Source organism: Haemaphysalis longicornis, unplaced genomic scaffold (assembly GCF_048455015.1).
Source record: "Haemaphysalis longicornis isolate Haplotype H1 unplaced genomic scaffold, Haemaphysalis longicornis Haplotype H1 scaffold_5, whole genome shotgun sequence".
Taxonomy (NCBI): Eukaryota; Metazoa; Arthropoda; class Arachnida; order Ixodida; family Ixodidae; genus Haemaphysalis; species Haemaphysalis longicornis.
In genome coordinates this window covers 63756896-63776826 of record NW_027526385.1, presented here as the reverse complement: position 1 = coordinate 63776826, position 19931 = coordinate 63756896, and the positions used below count along the sequence as shown (strand labels likewise).

Here is a 19931-nt window from a genome sequence, read left to right as displayed (position 1 = left end):
TAGAAATTGAATTCCTAGCTAGAAATATTTCTAGTTAGAAGAAATTTCTGGTTCAGTATTCCAGCTAGAAGAAATGTTATTTTCACGTGGGATAATAATGAACTGCGCTTCAAGCGGTCAAACAGGAAGTAACAGCTGCCAATCCCCTCACCTGGCAAGAGAGGATGTTGACAGTTGGCGAGGGCTTCGTGATTGCCAGGTTGCAGGCATTGTGCTTGTTCTTGCTTCGCACCATGTTGCTCGGAAACTGGGACAGAACGTCGAACCACCTACACCACGCCAAGCCAAGCCAAGTCAAGTTAAGTCAAGTCAACCAAAGCAAAATTACATTATTCACCTCCTTCTAACTTAACTACCTGTGCCGAGTCAAGTCAAGCAAGGCCTAGCAAAGTAAAATTAGATGGTTCTTTTTTTTTTGTAACTGAAAACACCTGTGCCAAGGTAAGCAAAGTCAAGCCAAACAAAACGGGCTCAGATTAGATTCTTCTTCTGTAACTACCGTATACAGTCAAACCCGGCTATAACGAACCCGGATAGAGCGAATTATGCTATATATCGAACAAAAATAATTCAGTTACGGAAATACATGGGAAACATATTCCTTATAACGAAGTTCACATCCGATATATCGAACTCTGGGCGCCTAGAATGGCCGCCGAAATGCATGATCTCGGAGCGGCGATTGAGATGTGGATTGGTCGCGACCATGAAGCAAGAGCCGCGACTGAGACATTGCACCTCGCACGGAGCGACGTGACGCCCAATACTTTCTGTAACTGTTTTCGACGCGCGGGACTCGCGACGGAACCTGCCCTGTCAGCGAGTCCGGACCAAGACAGCAGCATCGGTGAACTGTGGGAAGAGCTCGCCAGCGTTCCCGATGATGTCGCGAGTGAAATCCGTCCGACGCTTATAATGAAGCGCTTTCGGCAGTCGATGTGCTCTGCCAATGCATCTTAGATTTTTGAGGACGCGGACTCGGACTGGTGCAAACAATGTTCCGTGTAGAGAATGCTATGCTAGTTGAAGCCGCCAAAACGAAAGTGAAAACAAAAATCACCGCTTTTTTTTTTTGCAACGTGGGCAGTTAAGGCGGAAAGTAGCTTTATTACTTGCAAGAAATGGATTATTTTGCTATGGTAATGGCTACTGTACTATGTTCGTTTCTGCATACGCGGATGGCGGAGTTGGCGAGGGGGCTCCCGCGGATTGCTAACTCGTAACAATAAGCTCGTTTTAGGTGGGTTCGGCTATATCGAACTATTGGATATATCGAACTAACCATGGTGCATATTGCAGTTCGCTATAAACGGGTTTGACTGTAAGTCTGAATAGAGGTCGAGATTTTTTACCAAAAAATCTGCCGAAAAACACTTTTCGACCTAAATACCGGTCACTGGCCAACTTTTTTTTCCCACATTTCTTGGCCGCAATGTAAGGGGGTCGACCTATATTCCAGCTCAACCCATATTCCGACTTATATGGTATATACTGGACATTTGATTAATATTAGTCTTCATCTGGCAACCAGGCAGCCCACCGGGCTTATTCAAACCGCAACAGCATCATCGCCAATGACATCCATTAAAGACACTGCCCACTTTTCTTTGAGGCTTCTCTCGCTGTCAGCGAGCGTGTGCGTGCTATTTACTTCTTGCTCGAGATAAGTTCAGGCACGTGGTGCCCGTTCACCACAGCATTTCAAAATGGTTCATAGTATGCCCAAGCCAACGGCAACAAGTCTAACCAGCACCAGTTCGGTGTCACCGAAAAGAGTGCACACTACTGGCGTAAGCTGAAGGGGCAGATCTCCGTATGCAACGCTCAGAAGACCTCGTTTCATGGGCACCGCGCTGTGCACCTGGAACTGAAGGACAAGGACGCGACTTTTGTCCGCGAGTGTTGTGCGACGTCTCTATGAATACATGGCCGACGACAACCCCAAGACGCCTGCTGGCTGCCTGCGAGACCATCTCTCGCAACGGTCTGCACATGAGTGTCCCACGCTTGGTGCTCGCTTCCTGATGACATGGTCTCGTGAATGTTTAAGAAATGTTCCATAAATGATTCCCCGGACTGTGATTCTCTCCGGACTTGCTGTGTAGGACACAGCCAGACAGAAGCAGTGGTCTGACAAGATTCTAGACAGCTCTCATAAAAATCTTAGGCAAAACAAGTGCTTACAGCCTTAATAAAACGATGTTGCGTACCTTATTTCTTTCCCGAATTTCTCGGCCACAAGGTGAGGTGATCGACCTATATTCCGCCTCTACCTATATTCCGACTTATACGGTACCAATACGGCACCTTATACAGTACTTATATGGTACAGTACTATTAATTCTAAAGCAGGTGTAGTTCTTCATGCCCACAAAGCGGATCCACGTTTGTAATTTTTAAGATGGCAATCATCGCAGGCTAACAAAAATCTTGCAGGGTCACAGTCTGATGGTGGAGAAAGCTTAACAATTAACCTTGTTGCTGGAGCGTTTTGCATGAATGAGGCCACCTGATACATAGTCACAATGCATACAGAACACGCTCAATGTTTAAACCTGCAAATATTATCAAGCAGTTTATTGCCCAAACTAAACAGCGTTCGGGAACACACAAAGATGCCTCAAGATATTTCGAGACCTTTTCTGGGGAAGGAAAAATACTCCAGACAATTTTCACCTCTAACACCAAAAAGCCTCAACTGCGTAGTTTTGTGTCCAGCAAAGATGTTATCAAATGAATAAAGAATGCGGCGGATGTTGTCGCAGTCATTACGCTTGCAACGATGCATGATGATGGGCAAATGTAGCTTGATTGGCCTAAATGAGGCTAACGACTAAGACGCCTCGCTCAGCAATTAGCTCAGCCTTGCTCTATTTTTGGAGCCATAAGCATCGCTCCGATCTTGGGAGGGGAGAGGCACCCACCACTTGCTGTCATCGCGGCCCGTCCCCTTGACAAAGTGTACTTTGTCCGGGGTGGTGATGGCTATGGAGAACTGGTTCCCAGTGAGCTCTTCAGCATGGGACACGGCCACCACCTTGGTCATGTCAATCACCGCCTGTGGGATCGTGTTCGGCTGAAAAAGAAAAGAGAATACAAAAAAATTGAAGCCGTTCCACTCAACGTGAAAGCTGTCGGAAGTGCAGAGCAGTGATTCGCCATAACAGGCTGTAGCGCCACTATCCGCTCACTGCGACCACCGAACGCAATTCAAGTTTCCCGCCTTCGCAGTGCTCGCGCGCCGCCCCCTGCCTGAAACTGCACCAGTGGGAGTTCTGTTCTTTTTGCGCTTGGTTTTCCTCCAGCACGTGCCGGCGTTGCACTGCCGCTTTTTTTCGCTCACTATTGTAAAAATCAACCCAACGAGCATTCCTAACTAAATCAACGCGGGCGCTGCCGGTTAATTACATATATTTTGCCTCAAATGTACCTACAGTTTTCTTTGTGCTAAACAACGGGGAGATGTATGACAAGCGCCAGCGGTTCACTTGTTTCGAACGCTTATGACTATTTAAACCACTTGGCCTCTGTGGGACGCTACGACGACAGCCACTACGACGGAATGCAGTGTGGCTCTACTTGGGTCCAGCGAGCGAGTTATGACGACAAGGCGAGCCCCTAAAGTGCTTTGAACCTAAAATCAAAGCCCCTTTTTTAAAAAAGAAAGATGGTTAAAACACGAAGCTTTCCCCCATGCAACCGCGTCAAAGTCAAAGTCAAAATGCAAACTGCTTCGACCCTGTCGGAATGGCGTGATAGACATCGGCTTCTCCCTAACGCTATGACCCAGGTTCAATTCAGACCACAAGAGGCATTTTCTTCTTTGAGGCGCTTCACCTCCCTTTGTGTAAACCCATTGTGTAAGTGGACTTTCGTGAAATGCGCTTTGGGCGTAGCGATTTGGATTTCGGTCTTTGACTTTGGATTTCGAAGACACCGGTTTTCGGCTTTGTGTTTCGGCCACCTTTCACTTCATCCGCCATCATCATCACTGCCTGAGAGAGCTGGCTTTCCTGCAGTGCGCTTTGGGGCAACGTCACCGTCAATGAGGCATAGAAAGCTTTGCTTTAACAGAAATAATCATCAAAATGAAGAGATCAAAGTTCTTCATATACAACAGCTACGAAACTCCGCTTCAGAATCCGGGCAGCGCAAGCACCCCTGCTTTGTTAAAGCTGAGGGACAAGTGCACTAGCACAGCACCTCGGCGACCAAAACTGAACTCTGCCAAACTTTTACTTTCTCGCACAACCTAATCAAATCAAACTTGCTTTTCAAATTAGGAAGCATTAAATTAAGTAGTGCTTTCACGCTTCTTCCCTTAAACGGGGCCTGCGGACAAAATGCAAGTTTGTTTTATTCGAAAGATTTCGTGCTTTGTAGCGCCCCAAGTGCTTCTCCGGCAGCAAATTATGTCGTCTTTACTAAGAAATTAATCAATTTAGGTTGAAATTTCGATTCTCCTGCCAAATCGTGTGTTTTTGGGACGTCAGCAATGAAGTCATAAGTGCGCATATTCAAACAAACTTCCACTGCGTCATTCGGCTCTGCAGCCTTGCTTGCCATCAGTCCTCCCAGATGGCGCTATCACACTCATCCACGGACCGTTGTCCGCCGTTGCTTTCTTTCTGACCGTATTTGCACCTGGATTGTTTTTTGTTACAGTAGAAAGTAATCGTTTCGTGAAACATGGGGTATCCTCTACAAAAAGGGTCACATAAGACAACGTCACTTACGCCAATCAGCCAGTGTGGTGTGTGGTAAAACACCTCCAAAGCGGCAGACTATTGTGCAGCTAAAAAAAGTATATATAGTGGGCCCAGTACCAACAACAGTGCGTCGGCAGTTCTATGCTTACGTGTATTTTTGCAACTTTCATTGTTTTCCGCACCATTTTTCCTGCTGTAAAATGAATACGCATTACGTTTAAGCGCAAATAGCTCGCTTGGAAAGCTAATAAGCCCTTCCTAATTTGAGTTTGCTTTTGCCGGCCTCAGCCAATCGTGCAGCTGGGCACATATGACATAGGTTCTGCTGCAGGAAATGAGCTAGTGGGTCGCATGGCCATTCTCTTCTTTCCTAATTACATAGCTTGTTTGAGCAAAGTGTGTGTTAAAAGTGGTGTCAGTATGATTCTAACGAGGCAATTTTACGAATGAACCAAACTTGTGTTTTGCCTGCATGGCCAATTTAAGTATTACTTTCGGGACCAGCCACAAGCGTTTGAGTATTGCTACACCTTTCCATTGCCAGCTAGTTCACTCACCTCGTGCTTGCATCAGTCGCCAACATTATGGTCAAGTATGCGCAAGCATTACAGCAGATGCTGAATGTTAAAAGTGCATGTAATTGTCCCTTTCATGCAATAAAAACCATTCAAAACCTCAAAAACATATCAAGCCCAAAATTACTTCACACTGTTTTAACAAGCTCCTTCAAAAGATGATGCTTGTATAATGCTTGTATGATGCTTGCTACGTATAACTAACCGCACAGCAAGCAAGTTTTTTCACGTGTTTATCCAATGAGAAAATTTTGCAGTATCCTACTGTTTGGTTACAATGCAAAGCCCCTCCCAAGATTCTCTTGCAGGTTACAGAATACTTCTCTAGCATTTTACCAAATAAAACTACCTAAAACAAAAAAAAAGTCCACTCGCATTACAAAGGACACTGTGAAGTTTTGGAAAACCTCTTGATCACAAAATGCCAGAGCTGTGAACTCCAACAGACATAAAAGTGCAAAGCAAACAGGACTTCAAGACAGATCGAAAGCCAAAAGACACACACTAGCAAGATAATAAAATCTCGTAAGATGAAAATAAATTGAAGGTTAAATATTAAAAACAGGAAGGTCGGTTTAATAGGTACCAGATACTTTGACTCCCAAAGGTACATTATCCTCCAAGTGATACCACACACACCCAAAATACAATAGCTTCTCAATCTATCGTACTGTATTGTAAGCAAATATTGTATTGTATTATAAGCATTGTATTGTATTATAATATTATATTATACTGTATTATATTGTATTATATCATATTGTATTATATTATTATATATGTATCGTATATAAGCAAATATTGTATTGTAAGCAAAATACAATAGCTTCTCAAGCTCGATACGATAGCTTGAAAAGCTGTTGTATTTTGAATTGAGAACTAAATTCTATTGTATTGCCATCGTATTGCATTGAGAAGCTACCAGGATACTACATATTTTTTAATTGCTTGAAAAGGGGACACTCACATGTTCGTCCACAGAATACGTCAGCTCTCCGTCATCGTAGAGGACGAACCAGCGTCTCTGCCACCGCTGAAATGAAACGTCCAAGTTCGATATTAGTACACGCCAGTTGCTCTGTGCTTTTCAGATGACTAAGAACGCAAGGCATGCAATGCATTCCGTGCCTTTAGCTCTCAAGTACACATGTCTATCACAAATCCCCAAAACAGGCAATGCTGTTTCACTCGAGTTTTCTTAATGTTTATTCCTGTTTTCGTGCGGCATACAACGCAGAATTTTTACACGTCTAAAAGCACAAGAATTGCCCAGACCTCGAGAAAACAAATATGTATATGAATATTGGTAACATATGTCCCATTAAAAGCAAGAAGACGAAAGAATAGGCTTTTTACCTGGTATTTTTTGAACAACGCGCCATAACTGCTCAGTATTTATATTCACAGGTTTTTCCAAAAATACTGGCTCCCTCCTGCCAATTTTCAGCAGGAACGGGGAAGGCTCCGACAACTCCAGTAAGTGTTGCGATATCCCGTTCAAAGATAGATACAAGCCTGGCACTCCTGGTGTAATGCGGGGAGTTAATTAAATATGTTGATATGCCGCAACCCACACCTAAACTGACCTAAAAGATACCAAGCCACCCTTATATCCCAAAATACGAGCATAATTGAACTAAGAGAATGTTCTGTAGTAAAAAAAGATCACAATCCTTGGGAAAAAATTCGGCATTTCGGAGGGTCGACCCCAGGCTGTTCGCTCCAAAACCCGCGATTCTATCCATACGCTACCAAGGCCAAACAGCTAAGCTCTTTTAGCAGTGGCTTAAAAGAATAGAAAGAGTGTTATAAGTGTAGCAGTAGATGGCACCAGGTTTGTACAACAAGTGCCAGGTTTGTAGCCCAAGGGGAACGGAATCATAGGTGTTCCTGCTTTTTGGAGGCACTTCAACACGGAATCATTACAAAATGGCTCCCACATCAGTCGTTCGCAGTGTCTTCTGGACTCACTGCAAACGACGCAAAGCTAAAGCCTGCAATGCAATCTCCAAAGAGAGCAACAGCCAAATCATCTCACGATGCCAAATGACCGTATTGCGAGTCTGCCCTCCACTTTATAAAGTTTCATCGACTCGGCCGAGTGGAGATCTACCGCAACGCTTTTGTGCGCTAAAATCGCTTTCAAGAATCTCCTCGACTCGAGGAGGCTCGAGGGGAGGACACAGTCAGTACACCAGGACCAGGATAAATGTCGCTTAGCGTAAACAACTTCGGTTGATTGCTGGTTACAGGAAAGCCTCATCGAGCAACGGTACCACGGCAAGCACCAGAACATCTTGTAAACCTTGGATGCCAGCCGTCATTCCAGAACTGCATTTTTCTGCTCATTCAAATTGGCAAGGGGTGGCCCCAGAGTTCATGCTTTCAAGCTGCAACAAACTGCTTGACTTGCTGAAGCCAGGGACGGCATAATCAAGCGAGCCTACCGGGATTTTTACATCACTCCCACAAAGACACATTTTGCGCGAACCACTAGCTTCGCTTGCTCACGCCCATTCTTTGCACTAGTATCGTGTAGCGCTTCTAATGATCCTTATCTTTACCTGCTGTATACTGTCCATGATAACACAGTCGCGCAGACCAACTTGTGTTATCGCAGTCGTCAAGTGTCAGGCTATTTTCTCCGGGCCATATCGAGGAACGGGTGATAAGGGTACGCAGCAGGGATATAGTCTTTCTGACGTTATCTAAGATACAATTGTAGCCTGGCAACTCTCTTATGGCCTTAACTGAGCCAACTGGAACAGGCTTTGACACAGAACGTTATTTGGATGTCACAAGTTCGGACAACTAGTAGCAGATACAAAAAAGAACAAGGACAGTTAGGGCTGAAAGTTGGGCTAGTTGGTGTTGACTTAGAACCACTTTACCAGCGAAAAACGGACAGGGATCTAGAAAGAAGTGGACGGGAGAATTGCAAGACTTCAATTGACTTCAGTTGAAGTCTAGCGATTGTCCCGTCGACTTCTTTTTAGGCCCCTGTCCGTTTATCGCTGGTAAAATGGTTCTAAGAACAAGAAGAAAATGTGGAGACGTTGTAGTACCAGTAGCTTCTGTATCCTTGTACAGTAAGAGCTCGTTAATTCAAACCGCAAGAGAAAGACATTTTTCTACAATGACGACACAATTTTTTTAACAATGACAAAACAAATCACTAAAGCTGCCAGTTTTGTTTTGCCTCTTTAGAGGTAAAATTCACACATCACTAAGTGCACTATCTTTCTTCCGCAAAGCTAGGAGAGTGTCGGATGAGTTCCGAGTCAGCCCCGAAACTGAGCCAACGGGCCAGGGCCTGTGCAGCACTGCCACCAGATGATCACGTGCAAAATACTTCAACTAGGCGACGAAGAAGCTGATGACCTGGTTAGTCCCATTACTGACCGCGCTATTAATGTCTTGACTTTGGCCACTGGCTGTAAGACACACGCATATAAGGTTTACATGCAAATAAAAACGCTTGAATAAGCTTTCCTAATTCCGTTTGCACCATTCCTGATTTGTGCCTCATAGATCACAGAGCAGAAACATGTTTGGCGCGGATGTATTTATTCTTTTTATGATTTTTGAATGTTCTGTGCTATAAAGCAACTGCTGCTGCTACTGCTCAAAATGGTGTACCGTATTTATTCAAGTATAAGGCGAGTTTTTTTTTTTCCTAAAATCCGTAGTCTCAAAGCTCAGAAATATACTTTTTTTTCTTTTTTGACTCTCCAAACTGCACCCTCGACTTATAATCGTGACCGCCTTATAATCGAATAAATATGCTATTTGTATTCAATGCACCATGATTTAGCGGTACAGGAAAAACTGTTTTTACACTTTAATGTCCCACGAAAACTATCATAAGCAAAAACAGGCACTCCAGGGCTCTTTCATAGGCATGCCTATTTTAAATGGAACAACATTTCTCGTTGAACACAAACATCTTGTTGGTAAAAAACTCCCACCTCCCCTCGCGGGAACCCCTGTGTAGATGTGACGCATAGGGGGTTCACGTTGCAGCGATGGACAGCGGAGGAACGGCGCTGGAACGATGGAGCGGAGCGGCGCAGGCACCGCGTTTTATAGCGCGCATAACGGTGAGGGGACGGGCCGGCGCCAGTGCGTCTGCCGCGGCTATGACGCAACACAATCCAACACAATCCACTTTAATCCAATCCAAGCCAATACAATCGAATCGAATCCAATGCCCCTCACGAGAGAGTGTTCGCTATCGGAGAGGAGAGGGGGTGAGCGGCGGAGAGCGCAGCTGGCGCGGCGAGAAGAATGGGGAAGGGGCGGACGCGACGACGACAACGCTGACGACGCCGGGTGCAGGGACAAGGCAGGTGAATAAGATGCGGTCGCATCTAATAAGCCAATCTAGTAGTGAACAGGACGGACCATTAAAAACGAGCGATTGTTCTCAAAAGTTTGAGCGCAAGATAAAAAAGTTCGAGTTACCGTTTGCTTTCATAAAGCTTTATTGAAGCAGCGATGTCCCCAAGCACTGCTTTTCATTTAACCTTGCTATAAGCCCTGTATGAGCTCTTTAGTTTAGCGCATCCTTTTACTCACTCTGTAAAACATACCTAACACTCATATTTCGCAAAAACTACAGCTACAAAACAATTTTGCCACAGACAACTGCAAGATGACGTGCATTTTGTCCGCCGAAATGTTTGGAGACATGTCTACGAGACACTGATTTGCACTAACAAATGAGACACTCGTTTGTTAGTGCAAAAAGTGCTGACTGTCGCCTTTAGGGGCAAAATGCGGGCCGCATTCACAACTTCTTCAAGCATCAAAGTGTCGGCATGCCCTACTGCTCTTCAATCACAGTGTACTGTTGTTGTTTTCCACTTTCATTCGTTCGAACCTTCATTAATTCGAACCGAGACGGCTTTCCCTTGCGGTTCGAATTCACGAGCTTTTGCTGTACGAGGACACAGAAGCTACTATTCCTACAGCATCTCAATGTTTTCTTCTTGCTCTTTCGTATATCTGCTGCTGGTTGTCCGAACTTGTGACATCCAAACAGCAATCTGTGTCAAAGTTGCTTCCACTTGACCAAGTTAAGGCCAAATGAGAGTTGCCAGGATACAATTGTATCTTAGATAACGTCAGGCAGACTATATCCCTGCTGCCTCTCCTTATCACCCATTCCTCAGTACGGCCCAGAGAAAACAGCCTGACTCTTGACGACTGCGATAACACAGGTTGGCCTGCGCGACTCTGTTATCGTGGACAGTATACAGCAGGTAAAGGGAAGGTTCATTAGAAGCACTACACGGTACTTGTACAAAGAATGGGCGTGAGCAAGCGAGTCGTTCGGGCAAAATGTGTCTTTATGGGAGCGATGTAAAAAAACCCCGTAGGCTTGCTTGATAATGTCATCTCTGGCTTCCAGTTTGTTGCAGCTTGAAAGCATGTACTCTGAGAGGCCACGCTTCACTATTTAGACCTGCTAGAAGAGTGCATTACATGAACTGAACAAAAAAAAAATCATAATTAATGGCGTGTTTAGTTTCGCACATCTGCCACGTAACTTCCGTCACCTGCAAGGCCCATACATGCCGCTCACTCACGTTTTTCAAAAAAAAAAAAAAAGCGACAAAATGATGCTGCCACAAACTAATCAAACATTAGCTTCCAACTTTCCTCATCGTAAGTACTCAGGGCCATGCCGCTTGAGACATTAATCTGTGAGAATTTTTGCTGTCAGATTGCAGAACAACTTCCACAAAACCCCAATGGCTAATCAGTGCTGGACTGCCTTCTCTAAACGGAAGTGTCGCTCCCCTTCGCACCAAACGAGAGAAATTCTTGGGCTACGGCTGCTGCATCTACGATCACTGTGCTGAAGCTACTGTTGTCACACATAGCGAACTGTTCTGTACCCACTAATGTTTGCACTTATACACCTCTCTACATGTGGCGTTGGCTGCTGGCCTGCGGTACTTAAAGGAGCCATGAAGACAAAATACAAGTTGGGTTTATTAGAAAGACTGCTTAGTCCCGATAACAATGATACCAATATCATCGCAATCTTCGAAAAAATAACGGAGATATAAAAGAAAACGTGTGAAGCAGTTGCGACCCCCTAGCCAATTTCCTGCAACTTTTCTATGATGTCACGGAACCTTGTTTGTGCGATTGGCGGCCGCTTTTAACTGACCTGTCGCGACGACGCATGACTGGACGTCTGTAATGGGGCCTCTAGTTCCATTTGAACGGATCACTTGAATGCTAACGTGCAGTTAACGCACTGAAAATCAGGTTTTATTGTTGGCCCGTATGACGTCATTCTTGCTCATAAGACGTCACTGTGGCGCAAAATTTGAAAGTTTTTAAATACTTCTTGCTTTTCTATTGTTAAAAAAACATCTTTTGTGGCTCTAATGGAGCTGAGTGGGATACTGAATCCTAGTTCTTTCAAATTACACAAAGTTGTATTTTCTTTTCATGGCTCCTTTAAATTTAAAAAACTAACCACATATCTGGCTGCTGCGCTGCAAGTGTCTTTGAAAAACAATTGCCTTCTGACACCCCCTTCTGCCTTGCACCCTTCTCTCCCCCTCACATCCCCCCCCCCCCTCCTCCCGTCCGCTCTCGCTACTCCCCCGATGAATGCAATGAAGGTTTGCTCAATCCACTTCTCCCTTGTTCGCACTGCTCGCACGCCGTCGTCTACTGGGAATTCCGCTTCTGTTTTGTTTTGAGCAGCCCAAGCCGACATTTTTTTGTTTTGCAGCTTGCTGTTATCTTTCCTGTCGTCAAGATTATTTTTACTGCATGTTTTTTTTTTTGTTCATTTGCTATCATAGAAACCAACCTACCATGTATTCTTAGGACATGGCTCTTAAAACAATTTCTTTTAATTTTTAAGTAAACTCTGTGAAACTTGTCGGTCTTGCTGCTTTTTTTTTTCACTGATTTCAAATATGGCATTATTTTTTGAGTAAGTCAATTAGTTCCCGAGATAATTGGAAATAATTAGCCTTTTTTGGAGGAACAATAGACAAAACAGTGTTAGTCATAAAACTGTAATCTTCATATTTTCCAATACTGTGTGCCCTGGTGATTGCAATAGGAGAAGCAGTTTTTTTGATGCGCCGCTTGAAACTAATTTTACAGCTTATTGAACTTTGGCGTTCTAAATGGGCACTTAAAACGGTTCCTTGCCACTGGTGCCATCAAAGTACAATGAGCTGTAAATTTAGCTCCAAGCGGTGCATCAAAACACTGATTCCGTTATTGCATTCACCAGCGTTCATAGTATTGAAAAAGATAAAGATAACAGTTTTATGACTAACACTGTTTTGTCTATTGTTCCTCCAAAAATGACTAATTATCTCCAATTATCTCGGGAACTAATTGACTGACTCAAAAAATAACGCCATATTTGTAATCTGCGGGAAAAAAGCAGCAAGACTGACAAGTTTCACAGAGTTTACTTCAAAATCAAAGGAAGCTGTTTTAAAAGCAGCGCCCCCCCCCCCCCCACCCCCCCCCCCCCTAAACTAAAAGAATGCTGGTACTTATTCAGCCTCAAATAAGCCCAACGTTTCCTCTGCGTTGAATGATATGGACACGAACGGGCCATGGCAGCAGTGTTAGCAGTTCGGAACGGTACTGCATGCATATGCTTCGTATTCAAGCCTTCTTCGAACCATTTTCTAGCCGGGTGGTTTAATCGAGTGACTGACAGGGACAGCCAGACAGACAGAGGAACCAAAGTAGTTGCGTTTAGGTTGCCAAAGAAAAATGCATTCATTGCAATGGCATTAATTTATTACACTCCGAAGAAGTACTACCATCTTTCATAAATAAAAAAAAAAAATTAGTGTTTATCTCCCGTTATCAAAGGCTACTGCCAAGATAACCAAAGTCCTTGACATGTCATCAAGTTTAAGTGTTTCTCGAAAGGACTGAGGGGAAAAGAAAAAAAAAAGAGGGCTGACACGGCGGCGTACGCTTATCCCAGTTTCTACGCACATGGGATGTACGTCTGCACCGCGGAAGACAATAGGCCGACGCCGTCACTCACCCTTGTCCGATTGACAGCCTGTGAGAAGTCCCAGTCGGGGGCCACAAACAGGTACCCGCATGTCGACACCTTCCGGGTGGCCTGCGTCAAAGAGAACGAAAAAAGGGAAGGTAAACGTCGTGCGACAACCCAATCACTCCGTATGCAATATTGACCCTTTGTTACCAGACAAACACACACGTTTGCACGGGACAAACAGATGTCCACGCCAGACAAACACGTGTCCGTTATACAGGGACACATGCACACGAGACAAACATGCGCCCACAAAGGCATGTATGTCATGCACATCTCTGTACGCAATGTTGACTCTGTTGTCAGATGAGCACACGTCTGTGCAAGACAAACAGATGTCCACGCCAGACAAACACGTGTCCGTTATACAGGGACACATCCACACGAGACAAACATGCGCCCACAAAGGCATGTATGTCATGCACATTACCAATTAGAGTTCAACCCGTTGTACGTCGAGTGGCTAGCGGTGTAGCAGGCTGCTGACACAATCGATTCCCGATACAACAAAGCTAATGATGCATTTTGGATTTCTTTTTCTATTACGTACGATAAACTGATTAAAGAGGCGGTGAATACAGAATTGCAACTTTGCTCAATTTGAAAGAACCAGCATTTCGTAACTCACTCAGCTCTATTCCCGGCACAAAAGACATTTTTAACAGAAAACATGCAAAAAATATAGAAAAACATTAAAATTTCATGCAGCACTGATGTAATACAGGCCAGCAATGAAAACGTAGTTACCAGTGTGTTGACTGCACATTAGCGCTCAAGTGATACAATAAAAAATGAACTAGAGGCCCTACTACAATCGCCCAGCCATGTTTCTTGGTGGCAGCTTAGGTTGACAACAGCCAATCGCATACCGTATTTTCCGGTGTATATGTCGCGTTTTTTTTTTTCTGAAATTTTCATTGGTGCATCGTATTTGCCGGTGTGACTTACGTATGGAATAAATTCGGTACGTGGCGGCCGCGCGTGGTCCACGCTCGAAGAGGTGCCTGTGTGCTGCATGATGTCAGCGCATGTTAAGAGACACAGCTCTATGGTCTAAATGAATTAATTACTTGTTAGCGAGTCGGGGGAAGAAGGCTTCGATGGTTTTGCCTAAACGCCGTCTGTAAGTACATGCCATCTGTGTGTATCAATAAGCCATTTTTGAGAAGTTAGTTCCGTCTAGACTTTGGACGGTAGATGCACGTGTCTAGCACTGCTTACCGGGGGATGCGTTCAGAGTCGGCGGCGGCCGCCACAACCATGTACTTTCGCCGCACTTTCTAACGAACTGATCCTTTATGAGTTCACCTTATTAAAAAGTGCGTTTTGTACACCGGTGCATCTTATACACTGGTCTGACTTGTATACTTTTTTTTTTCTGGAAAAACTGCCGTTTTGAGGGGGGTGCGACTTATACAAAAGTGCGACTTATAGGTCGGGAGATACGGTAAATGAGATCCTGCGTCGTCAATAAGAAATCGCTTGAAAGGGCTGGGGTTCACCACTGGGTCATATGTCTTCCCTAATACCTCCACTATTTTTTTTTTTCAAAGTTTTCAGGTGCTGCATGGTGGACAACAACAAGCTATGAGCATTTGAACGCCCTCCAATATTTACTGTTTGCCTTACTTCCCTGCCGCATGTGCCTACACATTACAGCTGTGCTTCTCTTACCATACAAAAGACCAAAAGCTCACTCCAATTAGGTAAACCTTTCCACACTCCATTGTGGTAATCTCACTGGTATTGTTTTTATCTGGACAAGGCAGTCTTTCCGATGAGCCAAACTTGCATCCGGTCTTCATGGCCTTTAAAGCAAAACATTCACCCCATAAAACATTACACCCAGACCTCAAAATAAAAACAAAAGTGTGGGTTGGAGGAAAACTCGTTATTATAGCTTTCAGGGTGTATTTGGAGAGTTATAGTGGACTTGTAAAAAAAAGTGATCTCAGTACTGAACCAGGTACACTGTCAACACCACTTTTGTGGACGTACGACGCTGCTGGCGTAATGACTGTCTACTGAGAATCACAGTGGGACTGTTTTCGCAGTGAGCTACAACTCAATTGATGGGGCACAGCCCCCAGCTCACCACTGTGACATGTCATTACCATAGTGGAACGAGATTACCACATCGGGGTGTGATGAGGTTTACCACTGTGCAGTAATGTTACCATACTGGAACGTGGCAAGGTTTACCACAATGGTGTAGAGGTACCGTAGAGGGCCATAGTAATGTTACCATAGTGGAAAACGAAAGGTTTGCCACAGTGGAGTAATGTTATCATAGTGAGAAATGTAGGGTTTACCACGGTGGAGTGATGTTGGTAGCATGAAACTTGGCTAGAGTAATGTTACCATAGTAAAACATGGCAAGGTTTACAGCAGTGGAGTAGGATTACCACAAGTGGGAACATTCACCGCGTCTTGTGCGCGATACAATGAGGAACAACTCTCAACACAATGTGCCTGGAGGAAAGTAAGCCAAACAATAAATAAAGATCAGGTGCTCAAACCCGTGTAACTAGGTGTACGACAAACAGCGCAGCCTTTTTTCCTGCTTAAAGCTCTCGACCAGCTGGGAAAAGGGCTGTTCTCTACCTCAATGCTTCACAAAAGCTGCCTGCCAGCAGCTTGCAATAGTGTGTCAAAGAAAACACATCCACGGTTTCGAGGTGCAAGAAAAATTGCCAACAAAAATCGCCCCATTACTTCGATGCAATGGCACGTAACACCAGGCCGAACTAAACGGGATTACGCGCTTTCTTTCTTTCTTTCCAGTGTGTTTAGCTCTTTATTTTTTTGTCCTGCTCGAGTGACGACCCACCGCTTATTTCATACCTGACCTGGCTTCTCTTTTTTTCGCCAAGTTTTAGCAAAATCCATGTTGCATACGACTTCCTTCCTCAAAATTTTCACGCTCTAGTTAACGCCGTCACACGAGCACTGCGTTTCTTCTTTTTTTCCGCCCCCTCCCGGATTATTCAACGCTCCCAGCGGGGCGTATTATGCCGAGGGGCGCAGCTCCGTGACGCGTCTCTATTACCGTACATATAACACGGCCGCATATCGCACAGTAGTGGGTCGGCGGTCACGCACTACGGAGCGTCTTTTGTCCCCAAATGTCGCCACTTGTGGGCATTCCCCGTGCCGTTTGTATGCACGGCCCCTCCTCCTCCTTCAAGCAACAAGACGGGGGGCGCATTTCCGCGGGGCGCGCGGCCAACGGGCCGGCACTAATCCAAGCCGACACCGCCGACCCAGCCAACAGAAGCCGCCGCCGCCGCCGTCACGAGAAAGAGGGAGAGGGGGAAACACGGAGCGTTCCTGCGTCGAAGCGCGGCGGGTAAAACGAGTAGCTACGCTTCCGGAACAACCAGAGGCGTACTTTTTTTCTCTCTGTACATTTCGTGTGTGCGTGTGTGTGTCCCCGCTACGCCTGCACGACGCCACCCGCGCAGGAAGCGGTCCAAATTTCCCGGCCGACCCGCTGAACTCGCGGTGCGCGTCCGGGCGTGCCCCCCTTCGTCTAAAAGAAGCCGTACTCTACACTCCACGCACGAGTGTGTGCGTATATCGCGCAAGCACGTAACCTGTGCCACCCAAAACACCGAGCAAAAGAAAAGAAACGCACACACGAAAGGACGAATTACGGTGCTGCATGGTACGTGACTTCCTTGGTGGCGGCGTATGTCACGCGTCGTGTGTGTGCATGTGTTGCACACCCTCGTAGTTGAACTTTTTAGTTGGTGCCACCTTTTGGCCGACTGCAATTGCAGCAGGCCTCCCCCGCTGGCTGGAAGTAGCGGAAACGCCGTTGAACGGAGGAGCAGGGCGCACGCGGAAATCGTACAAACGGCGCGCATAAATTTCACTAATGGTGCGCACGACACCAAAGGCCGAAATTTCGAATCCGAAACTACGTTGTAATGAGGGTGGACGGAGACGAAAAAGCCAAGAGAGCGATAAACGTAAATTGCGAAGAAGGTGCTGGAGAAGTAGTTAGTGTATTCCCTGTGTGAAAAAAAAAAAAGAAAAAAATTGTTAAAAATGCCATCTGGACCAAGTGTACACCAAATAAACCACTGCGTACTGATAGCATACAGACTGACCGTATTTGAAGCGAAAGAAATGCGGTGAACCTCGACGTAACGAAGTTATCGGGACCCGCAGATTACTCCGTTGGAGCAAGAAGGTCCCCATCATAGCCCCCTGCACCATTTCCTTCGGGAATCCGGAGTGTATCTGCACATATAGTTTTTCCTTGTGCTGAATAGCAAACTTCCGCAATAAAAAAAAACGAACTTCGTAAAATCTAAAAATCAAGAAAGCCTTACGCCTATGGGCAACTGCAAGGGAGAGCCGATTATTCGTGAACTCGAAGATTCGTTCGTCAATTCGGAAATTCGTAACATCGGGTTCCGCAGAACCAAAACATAAATGTTATAAAATTTCAAAAAATGTAAGAACGTAGCCAAGCCATAAACTACCATTCACGCTGGATAACCCATCACAACTGAGCCAATGTATACGCTTAGGGCTCCTTCGAGCGAAACGAATGAATGAGTGAATGAATAATGAATGAATAATGAATGAATGAGTGGATTCATTGTCAAAATGGAAACGAAAGACCACCAGCAGGCGTAGTTTGTCTCACATAAGGGTGGACACCAGAACGCCTCCTGGTGTGGGGGTGTGGGGAATGGAGAACACAGGCATACAGGAAAAATAGGAGAGAGAGAAGGGGAGGATACATATATACAGGAGTAATAAGGACATATATGTAGAATATATACACGACTAAACGCTAGGAACACGAAGGGAAAAAAAAGCACACAAAAAAAAAAAAGAACACGGCCACGGTTCAGTCTAACAAGGGGAAAGCGGAGAGCCGGAAGGAGTCCCGAGGCGTCCAGGTATAGCCGACCCCAGGGCCTCGTGGACTCCGTTCCGCTCTCCGGCACACTGGAAACGCAACCTCTCTTTTCCTTTTAAAAACAGAACCCGAAAATAACACTTATTTCCGGAGCGAACTGCGCGGCGAAGCCACCAATCAAAAAGGCCTAAACGCGACGTTATACCCCCTGCGCCAAGCGCGAATCTGTGTCCTCGCCCGCGCCTGATCCACTTCTGCAAGAACGCACCGACTAACCGAGTAGAGAGTTATTTTGTACACCTCTTGCGTTAGCGCTGCCACTCATTCCACCGAGTTTCGGTCCAAAAGAGGCACGCGATTCTTCGCTTACAGCACTCGTTTGCGGCGAGAGCGAGATTACCCGAACGGACAACGACTATAGCCCAAAAGAGGGAAGAAACGCCTGCGCCCGTTCCCAACGCCGCTTCTGCGTCGAGCCAACTCACTCGCTCGCCCGGACAGCATATCACCGCAAGCAACGTCGGATGTTGTTAAAACGACAGCACGCTGTTCCACCACGCTACAAGATCATCCTCTACCACTATCGCAACCTTCCCCTTACCCTGCCTCAGTCCCGCCATCGACTAACATAGGAAGAAGCATTCGTATACGTTTGCAAACAAACGCCGAGAAAGTAACCCATGGCTCTATCTCCCCCCTCAACTGCCATTTCTGTGCCTCTCCTAATGCCACACAGCGCATGGTGTGGTCTTGCCAACCCACCCCATCTCTCCTCCACCTGACCTGCTGACCACCCCTCACCACGCTTACCAGATACCTCTGTGGTCGCGCGTGCCAGTGCTGCAGCCAAGGACCAAGGGTACCAGAACTGAGGCCAACCCACCCCACCGAGTGACGGTTCAAACACCACTGTTTGGTGGAATAAACGGTTATTCTCAAGGGAAGGGTGGTGCTGCCCAAGGGAAGGGTGGTGCTATGGATGGTCGATTTTCAAAAAGTTTATATATTGGGACCTTCTTTTACTGTTGTTAGAATGCCGCCTCGAAGTGTAGGCTCGCGCGGAAGCTCTTTTTGTATTTCGGGGTCAAAACATTGTTTTTAATGCGTATTTATATCGCAAAAATTAAGCACACATCTATATTCAATTAGAAGAACACTTAAGTACCTGTTACGTATTGATTTCTTCTTGCATCAAATATGCCTGCCTTCTTTTTTGCTAAATAATGCTGAAAAGTATATAGTAACTATGGTACCAGATTTAATTCTTTGGAAATGTTCGGCCTACAGAACGTCTCGTTCAAGAAATTGTTAATTGAAATTGCCCGGATGGGTAAATCAAGGGACGGACGGACGGACAGGCAGACAGACACAGGCCAAATTTTTCAAGAGTTTCAGCAGACCAAGAAAGACTATCGTCTTAAAAAGTGGAGCCAACGATGTGAGCTGATGTCAATGATAATGTGGTCTACGTATACGCCTCGAGCGCGGCCTGTAGGGGCGCCACTGAAATCCCCCTAGCGGCCCATTTCGAAAGCAGGCGCGGGAGTCCGCGCATCGCTCCCCAGTGCCGCCGCTGCTTTTGCGGCACGTTCATGACTGAGATTTACCGTTTGTGGGCGTTTGAAATTCATGTTTGTGTGGAGCAGTCACTCGGTTCGCAAATGGGGTGTGTTTACGAGAGTGTAAATGTTTCCGACGCG

At 45.6% G+C, this 19931-nt stretch overlaps 1 protein-coding gene across 2 annotated transcripts in view; it reads right to left on the bottom strand.

Moving 5' to 3' along the window:
* Osp (myosin phosphatase Rho interacting protein outspread) overlaps window positions 1-19931 on the bottom strand; it is a 136235-nt gene that overhangs the window by 51452 nt on the left and 64852 nt on the right. For both annotated transcript variants that reach the window (XM_077670542.1, XM_077670543.1), the window contains exons 2-5: window positions 13338-13418; window positions 6252-6317; window positions 2925-3076; window positions 152-269 (exon numbers count right to left, since the gene is read on the bottom strand). In XM_077670542.1, coding sequence (XP_077526668.1) covers window positions 152-269; window positions 2925-3076; window positions 6252-6317; window positions 13338-13418 — 417 coding nt within the window. The remainder of the gene's footprint in view (window positions 1-151; window positions 270-2924; window positions 3077-6251; window positions 6318-13337; window positions 13419-19931) is intronic.